A 20,617-nucleotide genomic window follows, 5' to 3' on the forward strand; every position below is an offset into this window, starting at 1 on the left:
AATGTATCTCTTCAGGTCCCATGGATTTGTGCCTGTTCAAGCCCCTCAGAGGGTCTCAAACCTGATCTTCTCCTAAAATGGATGGGACTTCATTCCTTCTATCCCTGCCTTGAGATTCAGGGACTTGAGAGATGTGGGGCCATCAGCTGACAGTGAAAACTGAGGGAGAAAATGTTTCTGGGTATCTCAGCCTTCTCCATGTCAGTCGTCAGCAGGTTCCCTGTCTCATCTATTAGGGAATAAAAACATTGATTCATGTAAACAAAAGCAAACTAATGGTTTCCTATTAAACACAGTAATTAATACTATTTTCAAAAATATTTGAACTGGAGACCAGGTTTGAAAAAAAAATACTGTTCTGTAGTAAAGATCCCCTTAGGAACAAAGGAAGATATGTTCCTTCTTGGGCAATGCAGTGGACAAAATGACCTCCAGAAGCCCCTTCCAACCTCACCTCCTTCTGTGAAGCCTTCAAACTCCAAATAGCTCTGTTTACAAAGGAAGTTATGTTTTCATTGTTGTTATCAGCTGTCTGGAAGTTGATTCTTCACTGTGACTGCTTTTTGCTTATTTGAAAGAGATGGAGGCAGAACCTGACTCTGTGTTCCTGAAGCAAGGCCCATCTTGAGATGCATCAGGAGGAGCAATGTCCCTGGTTTTCTTCTGAAATTGCTTGCAGAACACGTCCAAGGCCAAATCATGATGTTATTTTCATCTGTGTCCCTGGACATGTAATTATCTGCTCCATCCAGAGAGCTCTCACTGGTGCTTTCAAGTAGGGAAAAGTGCCTTGTGCTCATAAYAGAGATTTCAATGGTGTGGGAAAGGAATCTGTGGTGTGAAGCAGAGAAGATTATTTTATTCTCAATAATGAACCTTCCTCTAGTCCATGGAGTGATTGTGTGTAGGACAAGGTGAATTAARATTAATAAAAGCAGGCAGGAGTTTMGGTAACACATCTCYCCTCAGCTGTCCYTGGGATAATTTAGYCCAAGCATGGGATTTGGGGATTTCTTGTCAGTTTTTGGTGCTGATCATGCTCACCCAAGCTCTCAGGGATTGGTGAGGGGATAATGGTGGCCCTGTGTTATGTCTGTGAATCTGCTTCTCTCACTATCACCATCCTCTTGAGRACATTGCTAACTCCTGTATTTTTTCCTCCTCCTGCATAGAAAGAAATTGTGAAACCTGTTCATCAGGCCTCTGCTGTGCTTTTCTGTAGCTTGACCTGTGTTTYCATGGAAGAGTTTGCTTTGGGGCTGCTCTTGGATATCCCAAACACTCCACTGATACTTGCATTTGGTGGATAACTTCTTCAAGTAAAGGCAACAGGTTTCTCAGTTCAGGATGGGGTGAGAAACAGCCATGACCCCTCCATCAGATGCTGATTTAAACAGGATTTGTTGTTTTATGAGTTCAGGGCTTCAATAAAGAGAAACTGCCTCTTGTAAGCACAGGAGATTAAGGAAAAGTTAAAAATAAATTAAATAAAAGAAATGAGAGAAAGACACATTTTGGAAGTTATAGGGGGAGGAATTTGTTCTAATCCCTTTGAAATTATTTTCTTCTTGAAAATTGTTAGATCTGGATGGACTAAGCCAACTGAGTTACCAAGACAACCTCTCCTATCRTGAAGATGACCATGTGTCTGTTGATTCAAGAACAACAACCACGAGTAAGGGTGCTGGGCAGCACAAAGGGCCTAGGATGGAGCCCAGAACTGGGGATGGAGCCMGCCAGGCMCACAGGAAAGGAMATCTGGAAATGGAGACRGAATTTGCCAGCCAGGGATTGGAARTAAATGATGCTACTGACAGCTCATCAGCTTGGAGCCCTGAGGTACGATGAATTGTCATTTATTACACACGGTGAAAGCTTTGGAAGGATATTGGGGGACAAAAAAGGTTAGAGGAGAAATGAAGTGAAAAATTGATCGTCACAGCACAAGATAATGGTACTCCTGTGTGCCTGTGTGTGTGAACATCTACCCCTCCCTTTGTGTTTCCCCTTTTTCTGGTATTTTACCTTTTGCTACTAACACTAATTCACAGGAGATTTTGATTGCTGTATTTGTGACTGCAGCCTCTGAACTGAAATTGGAACTTTATCTACCCAGCAGCATTTATTGTCATTTAGCAAAGASCTCTCTATGGTGGCCCAGGGCTTGGTCACTGCCCGTGTGTGCAGGGTGTGTGTCTTGGGACAGAGTAACCCCAGAGTATGGGGTCACTGGGTCAGATCTGTGTCTTTTTCCAGGTGATTTCTATGACTCAGGCAATCTGGAAAGCTGCAGGCAGCAGGTGAGGGTGGCCTGTGACCTGGCCAAGTGACCAGCATCTTGTCTCCATTGATACCAGCCAAATTTTTAGGTATGGAGACAACCTGGGGCTGCTTTCCTTTAGTTCTGCACATTTATTTTGAATCCTCAGGAAAACATTTCAGATTTTAAGATGTTATAAACACCTGATGACTTTGCATCCCTCTTTTCTTTTCATCCCATTTTTCTCTCCTAATCTCTCCGCACGACGTGCTGATTTTCATTATTTTACCGCAAGATTAAATTTCTGGAAAAATATCAGCCTGCATCAGGCGTATTAAAAGAACAGCACAAAGGTCATTTCTTCTGCCTGAGTTAAATGAGCTGTGGAGACTCATACTTCCATCACACTCTGAGCAGCAAGGCTGTGAGGGGAAGGTCCCTATCCTCGGAGCAGCCAGCTCAAGAGACAACGGCAGCTCCTTGGTGCTCCAGGGGGTGTTCAGAGCAGAATTTTGGTTTGCTGCTCAACCCAGACCCTACACAAAACCCTACCCASCAGATGGGAGCTCTGTGTGGCAGCAGCCTGCCCTCCTTGTGCTGGGTGCTGTTTCTCTGCCCATCTGAGGCTCATTTCTCCTTTTCCACGTTTGATGTGCTTTGCCACGGTTCACGTGTGCCGCAGCGTCTCCAGTGGCCTCTTCCATTTCTTTGGAATGCATCGCTCATTTTGCTCCTGGTGTCTTTTAAAAATGCAAAGAAGGGCTCCAGCCTACTGGGGCAGAAATGCCCAAGACACAGTTTATCTATTACAAGCAGCTTCTCATTCAAAGGTATTATGTGGATTAATGAAAGACTTTTTATTGCAGGAACTAAATGTTCTGACGTGCCAGAAATGTCCGAGCGTTATTATGCTCCACTCAAAGGACCTCTCTTTAGAGACAGAAATGGTTATTTTATGCCCCTGCAGCGGAACCACAAGYACCATTCCAAGCCTTGTCCATAATTAGCTGCTCTTTCAGGTTTCTCTGGCAGAAATGGSCTTATTTTATTTAGTGAAGTGGATGCTGGCTGTCCTGAACGACCGGGTTAGATGTACGGTATCAATCAGGGTACTTGGCTTGGCCTCTCAACAACTGTGCTGGGAAGAGGGAAAGTAAGAAATTCAGATGAAAGCCCAATCTTTCTTGGATTCCAGTTCAAGTGTCTGTATACASAGCACTCGTAGCCCAGCTGGGCTCCAAAAGAACAGGGGAATTCTGTCAATGACTTCCACAGAAGGAAGATGAGTTGGTGTGTAGCAAACCTGCCCAGGGGTGAGTCCTGGACAGCACAGTGCTCYCAGAAAGGGCCGGCCTGAGGTCTACAAAGCTTGGCTTCCCATGGAAAGCTCACTGCCAAGGARTTTGGCATTTCTCTTTCCCTCTCTGCCTCCAGTTCCTGCAGTTTTCTCTGCAATGGAAGTGGCCACAGCTCTAGTAGCACAATTTGCACAGTAGAGATTTCCTGAAATCCAAATCTTTTCTAGCTCTTCAGTCAAAACTCGCATATCTGACCTGCAGTCTTCCCTACAYACTGCCAGAAGGTGAGATACTCAGCCCTGTTGGGGAAGGAATGTGTCTCTCAGATTTTCCTCCCCGTGGGGTTGTGGTGATGCAYTGAARTTCACATTTTCCACCYCAGGCATGTAGATGAAARCAAAGTTGCCTCAAGCACCATYGTCYCCACACCTTAGCAGCAGTCCTTGAACGTGCCTTGATTCCATCTTTGATTCCATCTCCTCAACAGCAAATGCACAGATAAAAGTGTGGAGAGATGAAAATGTGGAGGGAAATACCAGTCAAGCACAATCCCATCACATTTTCATGTTAAATATTATTACATCAACCAGACAGAAATAATTTGACTGCTACACAGGAGCACTTAACATTTTCATAACACCATGCTCTCTCCAGGCAACCTGGCCTGCCTTGCATTTTTGTTTTTAGTAGCCTGCTGTTCRTACAGGAAGGTGTTTTTGTAGCCGACCAAGTAATTTTGTGTGCTGTTCTCCCTTTGACATTATTTCTGCATGACAGACAACATCAGTTCTCTAATCCTCATACTCAGACTTTTTGTGTTCATGTGCCCAAGTCTTAAACACCTCTGAAAATGTGAAAATCTGCAGCTTTGCATGTCATGGCAGATGAATCCGAGCGCTTCAGAAGTAGATTGACAGGAAGTAAACAAAATTTCCGATATTTATCCGAGGCCCTGTTTGAGACACAGCACCCCAGACATTTCTRAAGGGACTCAGACCAGACGTCCCGTGGCCCATCATCTGTTCTCTGAACAAAAAGATTCCTGTGTTGGAAAGAAGTGTTACTTGAAATGCGAAAAGAAGATAAATGTTTGAGGAGGAGGGTGACTCAGATGCTGGTGACAGGCCTTAATTCACCTTCTGGCTATTAACTGAAAATCTTTCCCTAGTACAGTGTATACTCATGTTTAAATACAAATCATTGATCACTATGGCAACCCCTTTATCACATGAAGCACATTCTAGCTCTCAGATAAAAAGGCACTATTGAACAGAAACCCACACGCCCACTCAGCAAAAGGTGAGGTGAGCATCCATGTTTTTATCTTGTTTTATCAAGATGGTTTTTGTTTTAAAAGTAGGTAAAAGATTGCGTGCGAATTGGTCTGCACGTGTCRTGATTGTTTGTTTTGAATTTTTATTCTGAATGTATTAGTACCCAAACTGAACAGAAGGAACAGATGCTTCTCTTGGGAGGTTTTAGAAGGGTATAAAGTATCAATATGTATTTAATCAGGCTGSTTTTCTCCATTATCATTGCTTTAGCTGTAGAAAAAATATTGAATTATGGGTTAGCATCTAGAAATGGAATTTCCATTGTGCAAGAAATTCTGACCTGGTGATTTCCTCTTCAAATTGAACACAGTGCTTATTTTTTTTTTTTTTTTTTTTTAAATTTCTAGCAGAACAAAATATCAAAAAAGCAGATTTGGCTGAATTGTTTGATTTTAATAATGTATAAAAAAAAGCCTTGATAAAGATTCCAGTGTATGTTCAACAGATTAAGTAGGTCAAACTGTGGTGTTAGTGCCCCCAAACTGACATGAATGAAACTTAAAAACCCTTTTGTTTAGTGTTTCACTCTGTAGAAGATTTGCCAAATTAACCATCTTCTGCAAAACACTTAAATATTGATGAAACTTTTCATTGGAAATGTTTCAACAAGTGCTGTTGCTTACTAGAGCGTATGGGGACTATTACACAAAATCAGGCAATTAACTATCATCGGCCTTTCCAGAAACAGTGGGATCCATATTTCACACTGCCTATACTTGCAGGCATAAGCGAGGAGAACAGCTTTTTAAAAAAACAGAGTTGTAACCTCATTGGTGATTTTACTGCTTCCTCCTCTTTGCAGGAACACCATGAAGTGAACACTGTGCCAGCTCATCATGGTGCCCACGAGCCCATCTGCAAATGTGGTGACCTGGATGTCATCTTCACCTATAAATCCTCCAGCCAAAAGCTGGTGGTCACTGTCCTGGAGGCCAGGGACATCCCAGACAAGGACCGCAGYGGTGTGAACACCTGGCAGGTGCACGCCGTTCTGATGCCGGGCAAGAAGCAGAGGGGCAAGACGAGCGTGCAGAGAGGACCCATGCCCGTGTTCCAGGATAAAATCACCTTCAGCAAGCTGGARCCACAGGAGCTGAGCAGCCACGCTGTTCGCTTTCGCCTCTACGCCGTGCACAAGATGGTTGGGGAGAAGATGATGGGGGAGCAGCTCTTCTACCTGAGCGGCATCAGACAGGATGGGGAGGTGAAGGTGACACTGCTCTTGGAACCGAGGAGTAACCTGAGTGTAAGTTTGATGAAAGGCATAAGGAGCYCATAAAATGGTTTGTTTTTTGGTGAGCAGGGTGTTCCTGAAGTCTTTCATTCAGGGCTGTCAGTGTGTGACAAGTGKATCTGACGCTGTCACTTGTAAAATTATCAGTAAGGGGAAGCACAGGGCTTTTCTTCCCTGAGCAAAGCTGTGCTTTTTTAACAGCAGCTCAGCTCGCAGGCTTGATCCAAATCATGTGGATGTGCTACATCTACACCAGCCATCACATGCTGTGCCATTCAGAAACAGTAGGTTGGTCTGGGAACTACCAAGGCACAATTAGTTTAAATTTCAGTAAGGACAGTGGCTCTTGAGCACCACTGTGTTGGTGCTGCCAACGAGGAACTGCCTCGTTTGGCTCTGGCTACCAAATTGTGGATCTCCATGCTGCAGTTTCCATCTTGCCAGAAATGCTTAGTAATGCTCTTCCCTGTGCCAGATGGAAGTGGAGAGGTGGGTCATGTGAAGAGGAGCTGGATGTGTTGTTCCCTAATTTTCCATGCACATCACAGCTGCATCCAGCTCTGGCTACGCCAATCAATTTGTGTAGATGAGCTCTGTCACGATTCATTGTCTACAGAAAGCTCAGGGAGAGGTTGTGTGTGTGGAATGCATAAAATATTGTACTCCAGGTGAAGAGGGGAATAGAGAGAGCGTTGTGGTARCGAGGAAAGAAAGTAAGAAAATGCACAGTGCGTGGCCAAAAACTGCCAAACTGAAAGCTGTATTCCAGCCAAAAGCCATCATCAAGATGTACTGAGTATTAGTGTAGTAGGATGTTTGCTTATCTCAGAGGCTTTGATTTACACCCGTGATAACACTTTACTCAGAGTTCCTCATCTTTAAAGAGAGAGTTCAGAGATGTGTTTTTTGTAAAAGCGACGCTCTGATTCTTCTGGTGCCCCAGCATAATTAATTCTGAGTTATTGTAATTTCTTATGAAAGATCTTACTGCACAAGGCCACAAGACAGAAATGAAGGGGGGGAGGTGTGGGGTGGTGGATGTCCTGATGATTCTCTCAGTGCTCTTTCCCTGCAGAGTGCAGATTCTCAGCTGAGTCTGTCAGCAATCTCTCACAGTGATAGCGCTTCTTCAACACAGTCCCTGTCGCATGGAGGGGTGCCAGAGCTGCTTGTGGGACTGTCATACAATGCCACTACGGGGAGGCTGTCAGTGGAGATGATCAAAGGCAGTCATTTCCGAAACCTCGCCATTAATAGGCCACCTGGTAAGTGCTTTCATTGCTATCAAATAGCACCGTTGAGCCAAAATCTGATTTTTTATTTTCTTCCTCRAGACGTTAAACTACAGCATTCCTGAGCTGGGTTTCCTTGCAGAGCACCTGATTGAAAACTAAGTGTTATTTCAAATGAATGTGCTGATAAATGTTGCAGGGTGATTGGAGGGAATCACACGCAGGCTCAGCTGATGGGACAGTAACACCTGAATGTCTGTTTTGTTGCACATTCCTTTACAATATCTGATTATGGCAAAATAGCCAAGCACAAAGTAATTCTCAGCAGACCCATAAAAAAAGCAAGAAGCACTTTCTAAGTGCTTAAATGTCACCATGTGACCCASAGAGGCCCTGCCTGGTGCCATTAAGTGTTTCCCAGGGCTGCACTTTGTCCCCTTGCTGTGCTGCTGAGYRCTGGGTGACCTGGTGCTTTGGGCCYTTTGGGGACTCTCCTGCTGAGAATTCTGCACAAGGAGACTTGAGAGTTGTGGCAACAGCTGAGTTCCCTTCCTTCAGTCCTAAAGGGGAAAATGGAAATTGCTTTGGAGTAGATTTTCTYGGTGCCTGAGCTGCAGGAAGCCCTTGAGGAGGATGGTGCTGGTCATGTCCATGATACAGAGGGAATCACAGCCACAGTTTCCTGCTGTTCTGCTGGGTTACTCAATCAGGRGTTGAATGGCAGTGCTTTATCCCTCTCCTGTTGCCCTTTTGCCTCCAGCCTGAAACCAGCAGCCAGTGGCAAAGTGAAACAGCAGCTTTTTGTTTGTTGGTGTGTTTGCTCTCTGTGATGTGTGCCTGCTTGTCAAAGCGGGTAAACCTCTGACAGTTCCATGCCTTGGCTGGGTTTGACAGAGCTGCAAAACACTCCAATTGCTTTTGCAAGATGCTCTGCTCTTCRGCTCAGATCTAGCAAAATATTGATGTAATATTTTGGTACATGGATGTGAAAACTCAGGTTTTCCACTGAACTATCCTTGAGTMGATTGCAGAAATAATCTGTGCAGAAATAATCAGTCAGTCCCTGGAGAATAAAGGGCAAGTCAGTGCAACAGTAAAACACCTGACCCCAGTCTGTGCAGCCCTACTGTCTTTTATTAGCTGTGGCAACACAGCTCTCCATGTAAGTTATTTAAAAGCATGTTCTTTTCTTTTTTTTTTTTTTTTTTTTTTTTTTTTTTTTTTTTTTTTTTTTTTTTTTTTTTTTTTTTTTTTTTTTTTTTTTNGCATGTGCATATCTTAATTAGAGGTTTTAAACTGGGACCTTCTTCAGTAATTTAAAGCAAAGATAGACTAAGGCAAGCACCTCACCACATGCCCCACCAGGCAAGTTTTCCTGTTTATATATGTTGTAGAGTGGATACATCCTAAAGTTTTACTCTCAGAAATGAAATTAGAGTAATTCCAATATAGGTCCAGAATAATTTTCAGGAATCTGTAATGCTCACTTATTTTTCCCATGAAATGTCTTCATTGCATACAACTCAAATAACTGCTTTATAGCATGCTGCATGCAGTATCATGACCAAATCATTGACATTTTTTTTGTTTTCTTCTAATTAATGTCTGTCTGGGTGCATGTGCACTGTTAAGGCTACTTTGAGTTGTCTCTTTACATCCTTTCTKTGTCCAGCTGATACAGACCAGTGTCAGGCCAATGTCCCTCAGTGCTAGATCAACTTTTAGGTGAAACACAGAAATCCATAAATGATTATAGCCAAATCCCAAACCTGTTACAATCTGCTTCTTTTATTCCAATCCACATTGTTGCTTCTGCCTGCTGAATTGTTCTTCTGTGCCTGTGAAATCCCCAGCAGTGTGGCGAGAAAAAGAAAACCCAGTGAAGCAGAAACTGAAAGAAATTAAAAAGAAGGAAGGAAAGCAGCCCTTGTCTCAGCGCTGGGGTAGCATTTCACTGATAACCCCTCCGGCGCTGCAGAGGAGCTGCGAGGGCCGATCGTTACCATCTCAAACATGCTGGGGGCTGAATGAGATGCTCAATAAGTCCTTCACAAGGTGAAAGCCAAAAYTGCTGTGCCCCTTTCTGGAGGGTGAGCTAAGAGCCCTTGTGTTTTCTCAAATAGGTCCTATTTAAGGTTCTGTTGTTCACTGCTCAGAGGAAGTGATTTCTTTAAAGAATCATGGAAATTTCAGATATAACAGCACTGTGGAACACTGAAATACCCAGCCCGAGCTGCTATTCAGGGCAGCCCTTTATGGTAAGACTCAGAGGAGCCAATGGGCAGAATCCCTCTCCATTCCCAGCCCTGCATACACAGACCCCATACAGGACCCATATGGGGTCCTGTCCCAGCCCAGCAGCCCAGAGCTGCAGTTTTGAGGAATACCCAAGGAGTTTTGTGCAGCAGCAAAGTCTCCAGCTGTGCTTTTGGCCCACCTTGACCCTCTTCTCTGCCACCTGTACACCCACAGCATGAGTGCTGCCTTCTTGGCATCCCTGCACAGGGATTCCACTGCATGCAGAAGAGCGAACGGGGCTGGGGCATTGGTGATTTTAGGTGTTAAAGACTGCACAGACTGAAATATGATTTTCTGGAGAAGAGAAGGGAGATGGCACATATCTCAGATTTTCCTGGGCACATTTTCTTCTTCACTTAAACCCTTAAACTGAGTCAGGTAAATGTCAAAATCATGGGTGCTTCTGTGGGTAATAAATGGGTTAGAAAACAGCTGGGCAGCTCACAGAAACTTAAATTGTGCAGGCAGTGTCTTCTCTTCAGGTCACAAATGTGGGATTTAAGAATAGTTTGGTCAAGGATAAGTGTCCAGGTATTGTTCTGGGGAGCATGCTGAGTTACAGGCCTAAGTTTACAATCCCTGATCACACAAATAGGTCCATTATCACTCGGAGCACTTAAGAGCACTCAAGAGTATGGCTCCAGTGTAAATTATCTGTGTGTGCCAAAAAGCCTCATGCAGAAAAGCATCTGCAGTTTTGTCAGATGTGGACACTCCTGGTATTTTAGTGCTAATGGCTTGTGTGCTGTGCACCTCATCCTCCTCTTCTTGTAAAAATCATTAACCTGTGTTACCATTTTGTAGGAGTTCATATTTTGGTCTGCGGTCTTGTATGTTCTTAAAACAAAACAAAGTGTGTTCGTTTAAAGGGTGTTTATTATTTTAAAAAAATAGTAACAGGAGAAGCCTACACCACTGGCAGAAATGTCTTTAAAAATTTATAACCAGTTACACACTCTGTGCATGGAAGTAATACCTTGGGATCACAGTGATGGGGCAGGAATCGTTTGAGCCAGTCAGTGTAAAAACACAAAACACAGAAATGTCTCTGCCCATGTGATGCTAAGCCTTCATCAGCTGCTCTGCTGTGTGCAGCTCTGTCTCCTCTAATCCAACCTTCCCTCTGTTCTCTGCTGCATTTCTTTGGGGGTTTATGTCTGCGTGTAACGCAATGTGAGAAGAACTATTGTGAAGTTATTCCCTCGCCTAGGAAAAGTCCTCCAAGCTTTTTGGCAGCTGCAGAATTAATCACACATAATAATTGCATCTGTGCATGATCATTATTATACCAGCAGCATATTAACCCCATTAAACAAATACAATAGCATTAATGCTGGAAGAAGCAGGAGGGAGAGAACAAGCTATCAGGATTTTTGTGGGGAACGGGAGAAATTCTTGAAGTAAAGACTTGTCTGAAAACAAACTACCTGAGCCACAGGTATCACTGCCAACAAGTTCAGAAAATGAGGGTCTTTAAATTAGAATCCTTGTTGCTCTGGGATCAGAGTGCTTGAAAGCCATTAGTGGATTTTATTTTATCAGCTTATTTTTGACGGAAGGAAAATTATTATCCCTGCAACATTCCTGGAGAACTAAGGCACAGGTTAATTCCTTTAATTCCTTTAATTCCTTCAAAACAGTCCAGGAAGCTGAATAAAAGAAATTAACTTTTAACCTGCATGTCTTTTTCTGAACAGGGAACTTGCTAGAGCTGCTAAAGCTTTGTGATTCATGTTCCCACGTCATCAGTAATAGAGGAGGGATCTGTGCCAGGGCAAGCTGGGGTGGATTCAGTCCTCCAGGGATCTTGGGTAACAGAGCAGTAGATGTGCTGGGAAGCTCCTTGCTGCTGAGTGCTTGCCAATCAGTCACAGTAGGATTGTAGAAAACCACCTCTCCTTCTGCACCTTCTTGTTGTCCATCCTTTATTAGGGCCAGAAGAAGCTTGCAGTAAGAGCAGCTGAGGGAGCTTTTGTTCTGGGTGGAAAAGATGAGGCCAGATGCAAGGAGCCCCAGGAGGATGTCTCAGGAATGAGCAGCTGGGCAGTGAGGTGGGAGAGGAAGTGTGGATGAGTGTGAGGTACTGCATGGGGACACAGGTGGAATTCAGACATGGTCTGGATGGGCTCAGAGCCACTTGGGAATGAAATGTTAGGTTTATGGTAAAGAGCTGCAGGAAAATGTCAACTCAAGGGTTACCAATAGTGGTGAAAACACCCCCAAATTTAAGGTGGAGAAAACAGAAAATTGGTGTAAATACACACTCACTGGTGCAATGAATACGGGGCACAGTTCTGTCTTCTGTTCAAACAGAATATGGCAGAAGAGAAAAGTTGTGGTGAGGAGTGTTGGAGACAATCAGGGGAGTGGGAACAGCTTCCAGCGAGCTGTAGCTGAATAGACTGAGCCTCCTACGATGCTACAACAAAGGGAGATGGGGGAGGATTCTCAGAGGCCTCTGAGTGTCATTGAGAAAGTGAATTGACAACAGGCATTCGCTGTCTTCTGCTGACACAAAAAACAAAGGATGGCGAAAGGAAGAGAGGAGGGAGCGGGTTCTGAAGAGGAGACAGCTCTTCACCTACGCTGTCGAACTCCTCACTGCACAATGTCATGGATGCTGGGAGCCTGCTTCAGCTCTGAGAGATTCACAGAGGAAGTTCCACAGAGGATTATTAAACATAAAACCTCTGAGTGAGGAAGTTCTTGAGTCAAAAATCGCTGGAGACTGGGAGATTGTGAGAGAAGAAGCCTGTGCCGTATTTTTACAGATTTTCTGCTGTATGTGGTGCTGGGTACTGCAGGGGGGATGGATTGTCTGGGTACAGCTCTCCCCACCATGTGGGACCTGGGGCTGGGTAGGCTTAGGAAAAGAATTAGCACAATCAAAACAAGTGAAAAAATGGACTTCCAAGGAGTGACCGTGAGATTTTAGTGGGGAATATTCCATAATGGTTATCCAGTAGCATTTTCAAYAGCTTTATGTTTCTAAAAGGTCTGTGAAARGCATAATCCATGGTACAGTTGCTGGGTATAAAAATGTAGATTTTTGTGAATCGAAGTGTGCTTGAACTGGATATATGGTGAGGCTCTCCCACTCCCATAGCTGTGAAAAATAAAAAAAATATTTTCCTCTCCCAAAACAAGCAGAAGAAAAAAAAAAAAAGCCATTTCTACTAGAGTGGAACAATTCTAATTCCCAGTTTCATACACTCTTCTGCTCCTGTGGCTGGGAAGGTGTGTATCCATGGTGTGTGTCCATGGTGTGTACCCATGGTGTGTGTCCATGGTGTGTACCCATGGTGTGTGTCCATGGTGTGTGTCCATGTTGTGTATCCATGGTGTGTGTCCACAGTGTGTATCCATGGTGTGTGTCCACGGTGTGTATCCATGGTGTGTACCCATGGTGTGTACCCATGGTTGGTGTCCATGCCTATTGCTCTGCTCAGCTGGGCATCCCTGCTCTTTCTGGTGAGGTTCCATTTGATGTGGAGAAAAATTGAAATGTCCTTACTAGAGGAGAGTCACACTGTGAGTCTGGAGGGTATCCATGTCCTGCTTCAGCTGTGTCAGCCCAGACTGAAACTGCTCCTCCTCGGTGCTGGGGTGGGCAGGGGTGGGGAACTGTCTCTGCAGCCTAGAATGTGCCCCAGCTGAGGGCTGGTGCTGTGGAATGGGGTGGACACGAGGTGGTGAGGCAGCAGAGGAGGATCACTGAGACACAGAGCTCCAAGGTGCTTGGGAAGGAGCTTTCCTTCCTGAGAKACCTGTGCAGTTTCTTCCAGAGAGCCCTCCTGCCCCTCTTGCATGCCACTGATGCTGGCAATTCCCTCCCCTTGGGCCACAGAGTGCTTCCAGGGAGCAGCACATTCCTTTCTGCTGCATTTTAAGTTAAAGGCACTGCTGGTCTGTTCTCTGGTGCCTCACATGTTGTGAAGGTTGCCAGAGCCCAGCCTTTCCTTTGAGAGAGAGCTGCCAGCCCTGAGAGAGGGAACCTGAGAAGAAGAGGCTTGGTGGAACAAGGAAAGGAAATTTGGCTTCTCAGCAGCGTAGCAGGCAGCTCTCAGCTCTTGTAWGATTTATAGAGCAGGCCATAAACTGCCTCAACCCAGACGTTCATGGCTGGGATCAAAAGTTTTGGGTCTACCTCTCCTCCCTGCATTTTTACTGACCCAGCAGCAGTTCAGAGCGTGAATGTTCAGTGCTKTGCCCCACTGCTGGTTTAAAGGGGAGGCAAAGCCAGGGCTAATGGTCCTTCTGAGCCTCAAACCGAGAGCTCACGTTGAGCTGCGTGCACAGAGCAGCGCCGTGGGGCTCTGGGGCTGCCGTTTATTGTGTAGGCTGGGAGCGTGGGATTGCCASCTGGGGGAAATTAAGCTCCAGGCCCAAGGCTTTCTTCTGCTGCGGCTGTTATTAGTGTGGATTGCAGCACGCTGACATGGTGATCCTGCTTTTGGAAATGAGCTGGCCTGCCCGGAGCGCGGCCGGGAAAATCTGCCCAGCCTGCAGTCCCCAGACGTGAGGGGTCAGGAGTCTCTGGCTGTTTACTTCCTTTCCAAATATAAATTAGAGCAGGGGGTCRGATGCTTTTGTATTTGTGGTGCTCTTTCTCTCGGTCAGCTTTATTAATAACGGTGGCACTTAGAGTAAGCGAGAGCAGAGCGCACGCCCTGCTCCAAAAACAGGAATGCATAAATTATGGTTGATTATTCCCTGGAGTTGTCATTATCTGTTAGTTCCCTCAGAAGAATCATGACAGAAATGGGTCATTAGAAGAATCCTGGAAAAGCTGATTGCCTTTGCAGACGAGCTCTGGAGAGGTGTTAGATGGTTGGGCAGTGTGGAAGGAGACAGAGCAATCTGCACAAGGAGAGCTGAAGTGAGAAGATGCAGCACCAGCCCAAAATGTGTCTGGCTTCTTGCAGCATCCCTTGATTTAGTGCTTTTCACTCTGGTATTAAATGCATGGATGTTGATGTTTTTTGTACTTGTGAACATCATTCGATCCACTCGTACCAGAGAGTCGAGACAGTTTAGAGTAAAAATGATCCGCAGTGAGAACTTCTGTTCCAAAACCTGTACGGGAAGGAGAGCCTGGTAGATGCAGTGCTAAAATTGGTCTCTGCAAAATTAGACTTTGTTCTTGAATCTTCACAGACTTTTGTGTAACCGTGGGCAAGCTGTAGTCTCAGACACGCCCAGATTTTAAGAGGTCTCGCTCTTCTTCATGTCAGTGAGATGGGTGCCTAAATAAATGTGAGCACTTAGGCATTTTAAAGAACGTGAGCCCTAATCTCTCTTTTCCTTTTGTGCTTGATGGAGGTGRTACAAAAGTAAACACTCTGAAGAGCACAGAGAGCTGAAACACCACGGTAATGAGGCCATTACTGAACCTGAGCATGTAATTAGATGGAAAATGTTTGCCTTCATAATGAATAGATGCTCTTACACATTCATTCCTCAGTAAATTGTCAAGTTCATCCTTGCTGTAGCTCCGCTAATTTCTCTCTGTTAGTGGGGTTGGGTTTTCCTTGGCAAAGTCAACAGCAGGGGAGAGTTTTCCATCCCAAAGGACCAGACTGGACCATGAGAAAAGCTGTCTTTTCTGATGAGATCCCTAAAAAGATGCTGCAAAGAGCACAATACAGGAAGGGAAAGCTACAGTCTTGAAATGTAGTTAGTGAAGSAGAATAACAGCTCAGCCTCATATCTACCAACTCTGCAAAGCAAATTTCAGACGCTAAATATATGATCCACACCTACTCTTTTATTTCTGTTCAGGCAAGCTTGATTCTTTTGGCTGGTAAAATACACCCAGTGGAATAAATTTGAGGAGAATTAGCAGCCTGATTTACTTGTCACTTGCTCTGGTTTTGTGTTTTCCTGGGGGTGAATAGCACTCCTGGTATTAGCTCTGCCTTGAGCACAGTCTCCTTCCAGCCTGGTCCAGGTGATACATGCAGAATCCCCACCCACCTCGGTACTGTACAGACAAGGTTTTGGTGCAGAATTACTTAGAAACCTGGGATGTGTTAAAGGAAAAGCCAACTTTTCTGGCTTTAACTCACTGGTGCTGTGCTGCTCAATTTTCCTCAAAGCCAACTGTGTTACCCCTGACTTGCAAAAGCTGAGGCCTCAGTCAGGGATGTGACACCCCAGAATTTACTCATCCATGTAAGAAACTCATCCATTCATTGCCTGCAAAATTAACTGGGACATCCCGAAGCAGTATCCTGTGAAGCATTTTAGCTGTGATACTTTAGTGTTGACACCCAAATCATCTGTGATGGTATCACTGTCTGCTAGATCGCTGCTGATTTATTCCATCTGCTTTTTTTGGTTATGGATTGGTTGGCTCCTTTGGGGACTGTTCAAAGGAATGTGCCCGCAGTGAGGTGTGATGAATCCCACCTGAGCTGCCAGTACTGCTGAAAGTCAGAGGCAAGGATGACACCAAGATATACTAAGAGTAAAATCTAGACCTCAATCTTCTCCMTCTCTTCTTAGAAAGAGAGATGCAGGCATGTGTGTGGGGCCTTTCCCTAAAACAACATGAGAAGATAATCCTGGATTGGTTGTGAAAAGAAAAAAAAAAATTGAAGTTCAAATTGGAAGTTCAAACAGAGAATTGTACTAATTACCTGTTGTTTGCATTTAAAAATCAGCCTGGAAGAGTTCCTCCAGTATTTTGAAATTCCCTTCTCAGATTAAAAAAAAAAAAAGGATGAATGCATTTTAAAATATCCATAAAACCCCTACTTATCTTTATTTACAGGGAGTTCCCTGCAGCCTAGACTAGCAGCCAGGACTTACACGCGAGGAATGCTCCAGTGCATGTTGTATTTTGTCAGTGCCAAGCACAGTGACATCTCTACAAACACTGCAGGAGTTGTGTCTGGTTCCACATGGAGTCAYGCTAGAAGAGAGGATCCTCTCTTGGGCTTTGTGTTTCCCATGGGTCTGAAATTATTACACATATCAGTCCCTCAGTGCTGAATATTAAGGTGGAAATTAACCCACCTCTCAATAAAACATTTTTTTCATTTCCTAGGTACAAACAGGACATTAAACCAAAGCTCTGCCTTTCAGTGTAACAAGTAGGTCTTTACTGGCAAGATCCTCCTCATCCCYGGTGTTACACTAAGAGCCAAGCTGGCACCCCCAGCTCATGGCTGGGCTGAACTTTCCCCGCAGTAACTTGATAGCTGTACAGCTGTGCAGGCTCACAATTTGCTCCTTGATTGTCAGCCTCCTGACAGCTTTCTCAGTGGAACAGTTTGAGAGGAGCGGGAAGCCCTGCTTTGGAGACATGGAAGTGTTTTCACACCTGAAGTGTAATTTCACACCTTGTGTTGCTCAGTAGATAAGTGCGTGAAATAGCACATCAAACGGGAACAGAAGAGGATAGAATTGCTGCAGACAAGAGATGGAGGCTTGTTATTTATTTCCTGTCTTCAGCACACTCTGAAATAATACTCACTTGCAGGAACCCRGGCACAGATTACCGAGGGGTTAGCAGAGGACTCGTCTAGCCGAGCAATCTGTCACTGTCACRTGCAGAGCAAGGTGAAAACTTACACTGAGCTGGGTCTGTGGAGCACTGGGAGCTCTGACACCAAATATTAGCAACCACGTAACAGAGGAGAACTAATTAATGCTGGAGGCAGCGGGAATTTAAAGAGCAGATTTACAGGAACGTTAAATTGTCCATCCCTTTCCTTGTATCTACTAACATGTAACTACTACRTGTCTACTCCTTGTACGGACTTCATAAAATTGACCTTGAGTYTGCCAAAAAAGTAATATGAGAATTTGGAAAAAGCATGAAATGATCATGGGAAATTGAATAATTTCTCTKTTTATGCAGGTTTCTTTTCCCTCTTTTACAAGACTTTTGGTGTCTCAAACAGTAGGTCACAGAGACGTTCTTCCACAGGAGAGTGGCGAGAGTGGTCAGAGTGGTCAGAATGGTGGAGGGGCAGAGGCAGCCAAGGGAGCCTGGGTAAAACAGSCCCAGTGAGGCTTCACTGTGAGAGAGAAGGAGGGAAGGTGGAGACACCATCTGCTTTGCAGRATCCTTAGAGATGCTCATAGTTTTGGTTAATCTTAGACAGGTCTGCTAGGACTGGATACCAGATATCCTGTTTTTTTCCAAGGGAGTAGGGCTGAAAAATGCATCAGTTTTCTTTTGTCCCCAGCTGAACGTGAGAAWATCCAAGAGGTGCTTTCATCTTCTGCTTCTCATCCCGTGGATTTTACCAAGGAGCCCAATCCAGCSCTCATCTGTTATTCACTGCAGGCTAAGCTCCTCCACTTGGATGATTTTTGGGGTGTTTTTTTTGACCATCCAGGGCTTTCATTTAGTCTGTCACCTGTACCAATCATGCAATTCCCCCTTTTTTGCTCTCAGATACCTATGGCAAGCTCTGCCTGCGCAACTCCGTGGGTCAGGAGATGTCCCGCTGCAAGACCTCCATCCGCCGGGGACAGCCCAACCCCGTCTACAARGAAACCTTCATCTTCCAGGTGGCCCTGTTCCAGCTGTCTGACGTCACCCTGCTCATCTCCATCTACAACAGGCGCACCATGAAGCGCAAGGAGATGATCGGCTGGATCTCCATGGGCCAGAACAGCAGCGGGGAGGAGGAGCAGAGCCACTGGCAGGAGATGAAGGAGTTGCAGGGGACACAGGTCTGCAGGTGGCACACGCTGCTGGAGTCCTAGTGGCACCCAGGACAGCCTGCAGGGTGCCTCACCTTGTTCTCTGTCAGCAGAAAGCAGCTCTGCTGTGACGAGCATACACAGCTTTAACCTGACTGCTCCGTGTCAGCAATCGCGGGTTTTGAAGGTGGCAAGGCCTGGCAAGCATGTTTGGTTCTTGCCTTTCCAGCTTGTCCTGCATTTTCTACATCCAAGTAATTAAYCCCAGCGAGAAGCAGCGGGAATACCTGCAAAATCCCATCCTTTGCCATTGTCTTGCTCATTTTGTCACAGGCTTAACCATCACAGACTGATTCTGAGGTGATGCTGTTTTCTTCTGGGGTAAACTCTCTCTTCCCTCTCTCCCCTTATTTATATTAATGAAGTTTGCAAATATTCTTGCCACGCRGATAGCTCGCAGAAAAGCTAACCTGCATGCAGATCACATCCTCTCCCTTTTATTATCGTGTTTTTAAGTCCTGGAAATAAGCATTTGATACCACTGTAGACTGGATGATATATTTTTCAGGCAGCATGAGAAAGCACTCTTGAATTTTCTGTCAACTTTTAAGTGCCTAGACATTACTACTGTTCTCCTGTACTCACAATTGATAAAAGGACTAAATACTACTGGCATTTTTAGTTAGGCACCCTGTGCACTTGTTAGCCTGCATCGCCATGGGTTTGCACAAGAGATAACAAGCAKCAGTTTTATATTGCATTATGCAATGCATGTTTATATGTTTACTTGAAGTTATGGCTTCTGTCATCACAAATACCAAAAAAAAAGACCAGAACAAACTGCACATCCACCTTTGTGCCTGAATCACTCCTTTCTGCATTGTTYTGCCCATCTTAATGTGGTTTTCAGAAGTGAGGTTCGTTCAGAAAAGCATTTCTGTGAGCATTACAGGGGAAGTTTTCATATCCGTGGTTTCTCTGGGATTCAGCAAAGCACTACTCAGTTTGCTGAGGGCTCTTCTTCAAATCTCCTGTGCTATCCTGTAATAACTCCTTGGGRTGTGAGAGGGGACAGGTTTTGGCATGCTGAGCAGCAGAGGATGCCAGACCATGTCACCTAACCTTGGGAAGGAGCTCTCTTGCAGGCCAGGAACAGCATCCAGAGTCCCCTCCCAGAGGGGCTGATAGCTCTGCTGAACCAGCACCAGAGAAAAGGATTGTGCTTCCTGCCTCCAACCGAGCACAGTGCAAGGAGCAGCCTTGCTGGATGAGGTGATGACACTTTCACGTGGTCGCTTTTCAGGCTGCATTGTCCTTTCCCACTTTAATCTCTTTTGCTGTGTCTGTGAGCTGGAGTCAYGGAGCTGATGGATAGAGGATGTGTCTCAGCCTGCTGCCTGGCTAAGTGGTTGTTGTTTCAGCGCTCTGTGACACCAAGGAGGATGTTCATCCCTGCTGGAATGTTGGCAGTGAGATGCTGAGATCCCCAATCTAGGAGAGGACTGCCATTTCTCCTTTCCTGCTGATGACAGCAAGACACRGGAAATATTTTGCTGAAGAGGTTTGTCTATACTGAATCACCTCATGGTTTGTTTTTGTCGTTTACTGAGACCTGGCACTAAATTCTGCCTCCTCCTGCACCACAGCCACATCCTTCGCTTCCAAGGTGCTGTGCAAATCTAACTAATGCAAATTTTGGCACTGGCTGTTCGACCAAAATTGGTCCTTGGTGCTGGTTTTCATCACATCCAGGGTAGACAGGCGCTGAGGGCAGTGCTGTGACACTCCCAGGTTGTCACTTGGTGTCACACACAGGCTCTGTCTGTCCTCAGGGGGGCAGACAGAATAATCTGCACCGAGAAGCACTTCTGGCACAGATGATAAAAGTTACTCTACAGGCCACGCTTTTGTACATCCCTATCACCTGTCTGAGCACAATTTTTCCAGGGAGACTGATGGGTATCCTATGCAGGAGGGCTTTCCTCCACTGTCCAGATAAGCTGGCATGTCTGCTTTGCATTCTGGGGCTTTGCAAAACAAAGCAGGATGCAGCCCAATTGCAGCTCACCCAACAAATGCACTCTTGACTGCACTGCTAATGCTGCTGTGTCACCAATGCAAGAAAAAGTGAACATCTGAGTGGTAACCAGTAGAATAGAATTCTTTTTATCAAACACTTTTCTCCTGGGAAAAATGAAAAAGTAGAGGAAACAGCCCAATTCAAAAGGTGCGTTTGCTAATTCCAGTTGTTTTCCAATATCTCCATATTTTTTTCCCTGTACTGCATAAAATGTATATGC

General features: G+C 45.0%; 1 protein-coding gene across 1 annotated transcript in view; it reads left to right on the forward strand.

Annotated features, from left to right (window-relative positions):
- The window catches only part of SYT16 (synaptotagmin 16), a 46,212-nt gene extending 27,073 nt beyond the window's left edge, over positions 1-19,139 (forward strand). Inside the window, exons 3-6 of the mRNA XM_057378774.1 lie at positions 1,583-1,839; positions 5,695-6,138; positions 7,202-7,391; positions 18,067-19,139. Coding sequence (XP_057234757.1) covers positions 1,583-1,839; positions 5,695-6,138; positions 7,202-7,391; positions 18,067-18,380 — 1,205 coding nt within the window. The 3' untranslated portion in view covers positions 18,381-19,139. The remainder of the gene's footprint in view (positions 1-1,582; positions 1,840-5,694; positions 6,139-7,201; positions 7,392-18,066) is intronic.
- The last annotated feature ends 1,478 nt before the right edge of the window (positions 19,140-20,617 follow it).

The sequence above is a fragment of the Malurus melanocephalus genome, unplaced genomic scaffold, assembly GCF_030028575.1.
Source record: "Malurus melanocephalus ecotype Western Australia unplaced genomic scaffold, MMel_1.1 scaffold_373, whole genome shotgun sequence".
NCBI classification, from domain to species: Eukaryota; Metazoa; Chordata; class Aves; order Passeriformes; family Maluridae; genus Malurus; species Malurus melanocephalus.